Source organism: Dioscorea cayenensis, chromosome 4, assembly GCF_009730915.1.
Source record: "Dioscorea cayenensis subsp. rotundata cultivar TDr96_F1 chromosome 4, TDr96_F1_v2_PseudoChromosome.rev07_lg8_w22 25.fasta, whole genome shotgun sequence".
Taxonomy (NCBI): Eukaryota; Viridiplantae; Streptophyta; class Magnoliopsida; order Dioscoreales; family Dioscoreaceae; genus Dioscorea; species Dioscorea cayenensis.
In genome coordinates this window covers 5,091,831-5,101,521 of record NC_052474.1, presented here as the reverse complement: position 1 = coordinate 5,101,521, position 9,691 = coordinate 5,091,831, and the positions used below count along the sequence as shown (strand labels likewise).

The 9,691-nt window shown below is 39.8% G+C and overlaps 3 protein-coding genes across 3 annotated transcripts in view; 1 reads left to right on the top strand and 2 right to left on the bottom strand.

Annotated features, from left to right (window-relative positions):
- The first annotated feature begins 2,123 nt into the window (after positions 1-2,123).
- Positions 2,124-4,974, top strand: LOC120258588 (11-beta-hydroxysteroid dehydrogenase 1A-like). Its single transcript, XM_039266048.1, is given in 9 exon segments — positions 2,124-2,267; positions 3,726-3,755; positions 3,757-3,815; positions 3,817-3,866; positions 3,960-4,045; positions 4,144-4,275; positions 4,389-4,553; positions 4,676-4,859; positions 4,862-4,974. Coding segments are annotated over 9 exon segments (948 nt in total). The 3' UTR covers positions 4,960-4,974.
- Positions 4,975-4,993: 19 nt separating this feature from the next.
- Positions 4,994-9,445, bottom strand: LOC120259554 (recQ-mediated genome instability protein 1). The gene is made up of 8 exons (XM_039267182.1): positions 8,993-9,445; positions 8,740-8,910; positions 8,198-8,343; positions 7,425-7,555; positions 6,793-7,142; positions 6,437-6,547; positions 6,226-6,354; positions 4,994-5,386 (listed from the first exon to the last, which is right to left on the bottom strand). The coding sequence occupies exons 1-8, from the start codon at positions 9,428-9,430 to the stop codon at positions 5,216-5,218; spliced, it is 1,647 nt and encodes a 548-aa protein (XP_039123116.1). The 5' UTR covers positions 9,431-9,445; the 3' UTR covers positions 4,994-5,215.
- Positions 9,446-9,536: 91 nt separating this feature from the next.
- LOC120258586 overlaps positions 9,537-9,691 on the bottom strand; it is a 2,278-nt gene continuing 2,123 nt past the window's right edge. Inside the window, exon 2 of the mRNA XM_039266046.1 lies at positions 9,537-9,542. Coding sequence (XP_039121980.1) covers positions 9,537-9,542 — 6 coding nt within the window. The remainder of the gene's footprint in view (positions 9,543-9,691) is intronic.

Here is a 9,691-nt window from a genome sequence, read left to right as displayed (position 1 = left end):
GATAGTTGGGAAACATTGGTAGTATCTCTGTGTACTTCAGCCCCTGGAGGAGTTTTAACAATGGAGATGGTGAAAGAAAGCTTATTGAGTGAAGAAGCCGGGAAGAAAAAGACAAAGGTGAATCTTCTTCGAAGCACTCATATCAGAAACCCATGAACAACGTGGAAGAAGTGCAAGTAGACTTCCACAGGTTTATGGGGACAGAGAAACATCCAGAGCAAGGCCAAGAAGCGGAAAAGAACATCAAGTGTTTTCACCGCAACGAGTGGGTCATATGAAGAAGGAGTGCAGATTCCTAAGGAGAGAACAGTGGGTAGAGGAAGTGAAGAGGAGAAGGAAACAAATACGATGAGTCAGCAGAGGGGTGACATTTGTGTTGTCTCGTGATGATAGTCGTATTAGTTTGGGAAGCCAAGAGAGTAACTGGGTACTTGACTCAGGAGCGTCATTCCATGTTACTTCTCATGAAGACCTCTTTACTTCTTACTCTAGTGGTGATTTTGGGGATGTGAAGATGGGGAACAATGCTACATCAAAGGTTGTGGGTATTGGAGATGTTTGGTTGGAGACAAACCTTGGGTACAAGTTGCTACTCAAAGATGTCAGGCATGTTCCAGACATGAGCCTAAGCCTAATATCCACAAGCAAGCTTGATGATGAGGGGTTCGTCAGTTGGTTTGGTGAAGGCAAATGCAAGCTTACCAAAGGCTCCCTAGTGGTTGCTAGAGGAAAGAAGACGGACACACTCTATGGTTTGCAAGCAAGGGTTCACAAAGGAGAGGTGAATACAGTTAAGGAGGGTGGAGACATTGATCTTTGGCACAAGAGGTTTGGCCACATCGGCGAGAAAGAATTGCATCTTCTCGCTATGAACCAATGTCTACCCAACTTGGAAGGTATGACTCTCAAAGCTTGTGATGATTGCTTAGAGGAAAAAATTGCATAGAGTTGTTTTTCACTCATATTCCCCATGTACGAAGTCATGTATTCTTGATTTGATTCATATTGGTGTATGTTTCATGCAAGAGGAATCCCTTGGAGGAGCACATTGTTTTGTAACCTTCATAGATGATCACTCAAGGAAGGTGTGGACCACTACTCTAAAGACCAAAAATCAGGTTCTTGATGCTTTCAAGGAGTTCCATCTCAAAGTTGAGAATGAGACAGGGAAGAAGCTGGAAGCAGTCAAGGCAGACAGTTGTGGTGTGTACGGTGGACAGTTTGAACAGTATTGCAAACTCAGTGGTATCAGGCTTGAGATGACATCTGCCAGGACACCTCAGTAGGATGGTGTGGCAGGGTTGATGAACAAGGCAATTGTTGAGAGGATCAGATGGATGCTCTCTCATGCAAAGCTGCCTAAGCCCTTTTGGGGGGAGGCAATGAGGACTGCAGTTGATTTGATCAACCTTTCTCCAGTAGCTAGTTTGGACAGTGGTGTGCTAGACAGGGTTTGGACTGGAAAAGATGTCTCATATGATTACTTGAGAGTGTTTGGCTGCAGGGCCTTTGTTCATGTTCCTAAGGGTGGAAGATCCAAGCTTGATGGTATTGAGGCAATTCCATGTGTTTTCATGGGGTATTGCCATGATGAGTTTGCATACAGGTTGTGGGATCCCGTGAGCAAGAAAATTGTCAAGAGCAGAGATGTGGTATTCCTTGAAGGCCATGTGGTAGATGATGGCAACCAAGGTGAATCTCCTAGTTCCTCTGTTGGAGTTTCTGACAATTTGGATCCTATATCCCCTCTTATGGTGAATGTAAATCAAGGGGGAGATGTGCAAAAAGATGGTGATGAGATAAGGGTAATTATAGCCCATCCAACTAATGAAGAAAAGTTAGCTGACGGGGCAGCAGTACAAGCCTATTTGACTGATGGAGTAAGGCCAGTTAAAGGGGCAGGACAATTTCATGTAATTGATGCTATAGAACCAACTAATGAAGAAGAAGTACTACCATCACCAACACCACCAGTGAAGCCTCAGTTGAGAAGAACTACTAGAGAGTGTTATCTATCTAGTAGATGCAGTACTAAGGAGTCTGTCATGCTTAGTAACGGTGGAGAGCCAGAAACCTACCAAGAAACTTAGTTGCATGACAAGAAGCAAAAGTGGTTTAAAGCCATGCAAGAAGGAATGAGTTCCTTGTATGAGAACCATAATCATGATTTGGCGAAACTGCCTAAGGGCAAGAAGGCACTCAAGTACAAGCGAGTGCACAAGCATAAGATCTTGCCTAAGGAGAAGATTGCGGCTTGTAGGCAAAGGGTATGCTTGGATGAGCCCCCCAAATGGAGCTGAGGGGGAGGTTTGTTGGGTTTCACCCATTTGGGCTAGAAGAAATAATTGGGCTTGGCCCAAGTTGAAGAAAAAAACCGCATCAATAATGGAAGCCACTCGAGGATTTAATGGTAATTTTTCATTGGTATTTATAACCAAGTGAGATGATGAGGATATGGGTGAGGTCAGCCAAGAAAAGGGAAAGAAGGCAAAATGTGAGGGTTTGAAGGCAAGGAAACCAAGAAGAAGAGGGAAGACAAAGGAGGCTAGGGGTCGAGCAAAAGCAAGATGATCGGTCGAGCAAATCGGTGCCGGATTTCGCCCTCAACTCGGGTAGTCAATCCTTGCGGTGTAGTTCTCCCAACCCTCACCGGGTTTTGATCTTCCTTAATCTCTTCTTGATATCTCTCTTTGTTATCCATTATGTGTGTTGATGATGTATGTGTGCCAAGAGCTTGCTCTTGAGTTGTTGTGCCTTCTTCTTTGTTATCCTCTAGTTGTATCTAGAGAGAAACCTTCTTTGTTATCCTCTAGTTGTATGGATAACTAGTTGTATCTAGAGAGAAACTTCTTTGTTATCCTCTAGTTGTATCTAGAGAGAAACCTCTTTGATCCTCTAGTTGTATCTAGAGAGAGACCTCATTGTATCCCATTGTTGATGTAGTGAAGCATGTTTAAGAGGCTCTAAGGAGTCCCATGGTTTTTCCCTCGATTCGTAGGGTTTTCCACGCTAAATCGTTGTCTTGCATTTTTGTATGTTTGTTCATCCCATTCTAACAAGAATTGAGGGGTTTGGTAGTGTTTTATACTTGAGTTAGAGCCTTGAAAATTTGTAGAACATTTGGGAAGATTTTGAAGCCTCAAAGGATCTAGTTCAAGGTGTTACCAGTTCACGCGGGCTGCACGTGGGCCGCGCAAACTTGTTAGTGAAGTGTGACGATCGCCAGTGAAGTGCGCGGGCTGCACGCGGGCCGCGTAGAATTGCCAGTGAAGTTTGCACGCCGCACACCGTCCGCGCGTGAACAGTAACAGTGCTGCAGTGTTTGGTGAACCGTAACATTGCTACAGTAATTTCCGCAATTTTTCACTGTTTCAAAATATCGTCCAAACCCCAACATAACCCACAAGGTCGTCATAATCACCGGTGCTTCCTCAGGCAAAGGCGATCAGTGAAGTACTGCTAGTATCATGTCTATATATATACACTTCTCTCCTCATATATATATATATATATATACTCATGCATGTCTTATATATACACATGAACATGATAACAGAGATCAGTGAAGTACTACTAGTTCCATGTATGTATATATATGATAGTAATGGGTTAGTTGGATCTTAAAGTAATGTTTAAATTTAACAATGAAGATTATGTTATCATCTCTGATATGATTGATTATATTATATATTTGGTCAGCACCTGGCTTATGAGTATGCAAGAAGGGAGCAAATCTTGTTCTGGTGGCCAAGAGAGAGAGAGAGAAGCTTCACAGAAGTTGCAGAGCAAGCTCAAGGACTAGGGGCACCTGATGTGCGATGACTGCCAGAGGGTTATAGAAGCTGCCGTGGACCGCTTCGGTCGCTGTAAGTTGGTTGTGTCCATGTGCATTCATGTTTGAATTTTTTTTTCTTTTCAAAATCTCTAATGGTTGATTTTATATTTGTTTTTAATTAAAGTGGATCATCTGGTGAATAATGCTGGTATCGGTCATGCCTGCATGTTTGAAGATGTTTCGAATGTAAAGAACTTCACAACAGTGATGGTATCTAAAAACAACCTGAACTTTATGCATGAAATTATTTTATTCATGAATTGATGTGAGTGCTGTATTTAAGATGTGATTCTTTTTTCTTGGTTCAGGATGTGAATTTCTGGGGCTCTGTTTATGCAACGTATTTAGCAGTGCCTCACTTGAAAAAGACAAGGGGTAAGATCATTGTCAAAGCTTCAGCTGGTGGTTGGCTGCCATATCCAAGGATGAGCTTTTACAATGTGTGTTTCTAACCATTGCTACTGATAAAATATGACTGCTTCATATTAATTATGTGATATATATATATATATATATATGAATTAATGATAATTCTCATACTGATTAAAAATAGGCAAGCAAGTCCGCAATGATCAACTTCTTTGAGACATTGCGCATTGAGTTCAGGAATGAGATCGGAATAACTATTGCAACTGCAGGCTGGACCGAGTCAGAGATGACAAAGGGCAAATTCCTAGCAGGAGATGGCAGACTTGTAGTTGATCAAGACATAAGAGATGTAAGAAAACATCACTTTCTTTAGTTTTCTCTATCCGGTTAAATTGTTGTGATTGATGAAATGAATTAATAATGCACCATGATATACACAATGTTAATATGAGTTTTATATATGATGGACAGTTTCAAGTAGGGCTCTACCCAGTGATATACAGTGAAGAGTGTGCTAAGGCCATTGTGGATGCAGCTCGGAGGGGTAAACGCTACTTGACAGTGGCTACATGGTTCGCTGTCCTATACCTGTGGAGGGTTTTTGTGCCTGAAGTCATAGACCTTTTATTCCGGTTGCTTTTAATAGCACGCCCGGGAATGCAACTCCACCAAGTAAGATAGTAATGGATGCAATTGGGGCCAAAGAGATACTGTACCATGTTACTATACGAGAGCCAGAAATCAAGTTGCACTAATCAAATAGAAATGAAGAACCTTCTTTCTAATAATAATCACTGGACAATCTGTGTTGATGTTCTGTAAATATCCTCCTCCTAAAGGTGTGTGCAGTGTTGGTTTTGAGATTAGTGGAGTGTTTTGCTAGGAAATAATGAAAATAATAATAAACGGTTGAATAATTTGGTGCCCTGCTGGAATAAAGAACTTTACCATGGTTTCCATCTGATGTGAAATAGCCACAGCACAAATGACACAGAACACACTTTTAACACATCAAGGAGACAGCTCAATTGGGTCAAGGTTGTGCCCACGTTCGGTTTGAGGAGCTGTGAACATTTTTAATCGTCTGAGGAGCATCCATGCATCAGCAGTTGAACAGCCTTGATTCATCTCCACAGCAACTGGCACAGATGTGCTCTCACTAATCTTAACCAACATTGTGCCCTGGAATTACATAGACAAGGAGAATAACTTGAATCAAGAAACAGTTCATAACGGAATTGCTTGATGAATACAAAGATTAATGAAAAAGAATAGGATACTTTTATCATGTTTGATTGATGGACTTGAAATAAAGAGATGATTTATAAGCAATTTCTTAGTAAATCTCAAGAGAAGAAATCTCTCTAAGTCGAAGCTTATTTAGTCTTTGAAAAAAAAGAAAAAAGAAAAGCAGCGATTGCCTTAAGTACAATTAAATAAATCAAACTGGGTCTGGGGACTTAAAAGCGTATTCTTTTGGTCGGAGGACACACTTAAAGAGCAGACCCTACTTTAAATGATAAATCTGGCTCAATCCTAAGATGTGAAATTTTAAACAGGAAGGTATGGAAGACCAAGAAAACCCAAGGTTTCATTCCCATCATTGCCATTGTCATTTCCATTTATTCTACAATTTGGTATCAGAGAAGGTAATATCCCTTGGACCAATAGCGCAACCAGTTGCCATTTGAGGAACAGTATAAATAAATTATGAAAATAGCATTCTAATAAACATTCCGGGAGAGCAGCTCCAAATTCCTAACTGTACACCATATATTCATTTAAGAATATCAGCTAGTTCGTTGCCCCTACAGCGTAGGGAGCCCAGGGCTCATTTTAAGCTTTCTTTGCAAGATTGATCTTTTAGGAGCTAGTAAAATGCAAACTGTCGCATAAACCATTAGCGCTTAGACCATACAGATTTTTTCCTTTAGATGAAAGTAGGCACCATAATATCTTTATTTGAGAAGACAGGAAAAGGCAGCATTCATTCAAAATATGAACAGGAAAGATCTAAGTACCTCAAATCTAGCCAAGTAAAGTTGAAAACTTTTCATTGTCTCCCTCATTTCTGTCACTATCCTTTTTTCTGAGGAAGAAAGTGCAGCAGAAACCTCCTCTGGAGAGTGACCAATACACATCTGTACAACCTAAATGATAAACAGAAAGCTCTTATACAATGGACAGCTAAAGAGGCTGTCAATTTGAAGTGCAAAATCAATATGAACTCACATCATGATCAATGATGACCTCAGATATCAGACTGCCATCATCAACATAAACACGAAGCTCAAAGGTACTTCGTTGTTTAAATTGAAACCCTTTAACCCCAGTCAAAAAGCACTGCAGATAAGCATAGAACCATTAAGAGCACAGGTTGATTTTTGTAAAGCAGAGAGCCATGAATTATGTTCTTGGCATATTGCCTTCTCATTATGAATAATTTTGTAAGCTAGCAAAGATTATCAACTGTAATAAAAAAAAAACTAACAGAATTTGGTTCTGCAAGACAATCAAGTACAAATTACGGCAGCTTTTAATTTAACCGAAGGTCTTCTCTCCTGAATCAAGGGAAGGCAAGAGCTAACCTTGATTTTTCCATGAATAACTGGTTCTCTGTCTTTCTCTTCCGTCCATCTGGCTAGCAAACAAGCCAAATATGTAAAAGGAATTTCTTTCTCCCCGCTTAAAAAAAATTGATGGTCAGCTCCCTGATGATCATCTGCATCTGATACAGAACAGAAGGTTGTCTTAGGCTCAGGAGCTGAACTGTTTCCAGCAGAAGCATGTCTTTCTAAATTGCTCCCTCTGACACTGGGTGTAATGATTACTTCAGCCACATTTCCTTCAGTCTGTGGAGCAACAAATTCTTCTGTTCTGTTTCCTCCATAAAGTGGTTCAACAAACTCTTGTATAATACTTTCACGAATGTTACTCTCTGCAGTAGCCAAGGTAACAACTAGAAAACATAAGAAAACTTATACAGACCAGTACATGAACCATAGTACATGCACAAACCAATAGATGAACTTTCATGAGTGCTTATTTAAGATTAGCAGTGATTAATTCAATAGTCCTAAAAGCATCAATCAGATAACAAATTTAAGTTATTGATAATATGAATTTATGTTTATGAATAAGGAGAGTATCATAGCAAATTAGCAATTGGTGAAAGAACATACCAAAAGAGGAATCTCCAATGCAAAGAAAGCGAGTATACCTTGGGTGACTGGTTGACGATTAATTGTTCTCTGTGGTATTGAGTTGTTTGCTTCGGAAGTGTTATCAATCACGCCTGCAGACCAAGCAGCAAGAGAAGCTCTCTGAGATAAAGGAAGATTATGTTGCTTCCTGCATGTTATCATTGAAAAGAATAAAGCATCCAACAAAATATTGACATAAAAAAAGCAGCACAGAATTATTATGAGCATCATGGATTGCCAAATGAACGCAAACAATATTCCTTATTACTAAGGAATATCACATACATAAGAAGGTCATGCCTATCCCAGAAGAAAAACTTCAGCATGTTGCTAAACTACATTGGAGAAGAAAATCAGAAAAGATAAATCAATGAAATGAATCAATAATTTGTGTTCATAGAAAAGCACATGTTTCTGACACAAACTACAGGTATATGCTTGTCCTTCAACTAAAATCATAAAAAAGCAGATTCAGATAACAATCAATAATTTGCTACAGCAATATATATATATATATACATATATTGCATTTCAATCTCAACCAAATGAAAAGACTTTTAAGTTGTTGGATATGATGCAGATGTCTTAACAAAGGGATCTTCCATATCAAAGGATGAAAAGATCAATTTATAAGTAATATGCTCAAGCTTTTTAAAACAAAAAAAATTTAGGTGTATAACAAACAAGTTACAGAAGAAGAAAAATAGAATGTCAATAGGAAGGTATTAGATACTCAAGCATATGTGAACCAAATATAGAAACGGAGAATGAGCATGCACACATTCAACACCTTTTCCCACGGGGTGGCTTGTTTATTTCTTCAACTAGTCTTTTACGTGCTTCATCCAATTCCCCGACCAACCCACCAAGAACCTCAAGGACTTCAGGAACAAGCATTAAGAGTCCTCGTCGTATTTGTACATTTCGGATGACAATCTACAAGTTGCAGTTCTCAGTCTCAAGCTCTTGATAACTGACACAAGAACAATATAAGCATTCCTATGTTCAAAATTGCGGAAGGTAGTAAACATTGTTAAATAGTTTCAAACAACTAAAAGATAAAGCCACAAAACTAAAATAATCAATCGAAATTGAATAGCTTTCTTAGTAAGAATAAAAATCTAAAACGATCTTCATAGTAGAAAACCATACATTAGGACAAAAATGCAGTCTTGCTCAATAATAGCCATAATAGGAGCTATCTTTCTAGCAAAACAACATGGCATGAAAGCATTTTGCAAAAGTAAACAGATGATATGGATGCCATGACAAGAGAACTAGCTCAATAAGAAGAACTTTATTATACAATTAATCATAGGAATGAAAAGTAACCTTTAAACCAGAAGAGGCAAGAACATCCAGTTCTTTGATAGGCCTATATTCCATACCAACAACATGCTGATGCCCATCCGTCATAAACAACTTCAAACACCGTTTAACCCCTGCCGGAGCATCACAATACCTTTCTCGAAGAGACGAAGAAATGTTGACTATTTCATCGATCTAGAGAGCAACAGATGATTAAATTCCTTTCCACAAGTTTTGAGACACTAACAAAAATTAAATCCCATAGAATCGAAAGCACCTGAAGAACAAAAGGCCCTTGGAGCTCGACCTTATGCATCGAACACACATTATCCGGAAGAACTCCAGCACCAGAATGGTTCATATCAGAAAGCAGGAACTCCTCGAAGCACATCTTGGCCTTTGCGGTCGCATCGAATGTTTCAAACCCCGGAACGGCGCCGGCGAGCGATGAGAGGCATGATTCAAGCCATTCCGGACGGAGAGATAGCCCCAGCCTCCGAAGGACCTCGTTGGTGGATCTCGCCGCCACAGAGGAGGGGATGGGAGGGGGAGAGGGAGGGGAGAAGGCGTCGGGCACGTCGACGAACTCGTCATCGGAGACCTCGACGTGATGAGAGCTAGGGTTAGGGTTAGGGTTAGGGTTCGGATGGGCATCGACTGGGCCATCATCCTCGTCGGATGAGCTCTGTAAGCGAAGATGGCGTCGTCTCGTCATCCGTTTTTCAGGATTTTTCCCTCCTCTAAAGAAGAATATCTAAATGTCGCACGTGGCATGCACGTGTTTGTATCTTGTAAGTGAAAGAAATAAAAAGATTTCTTTTTTAAAGCTATTATATAGGAAATAAAATCAGAATAATCAATATCTCTGCTCCAATATTTATTGGTTTTATTGACCACGGCGATTCAAGCATTTTTTTACCTTTCTTAATTTTTTTCTTGTTGCGTTAATAATTCATAAATTAAAAAAGTCTTCCAA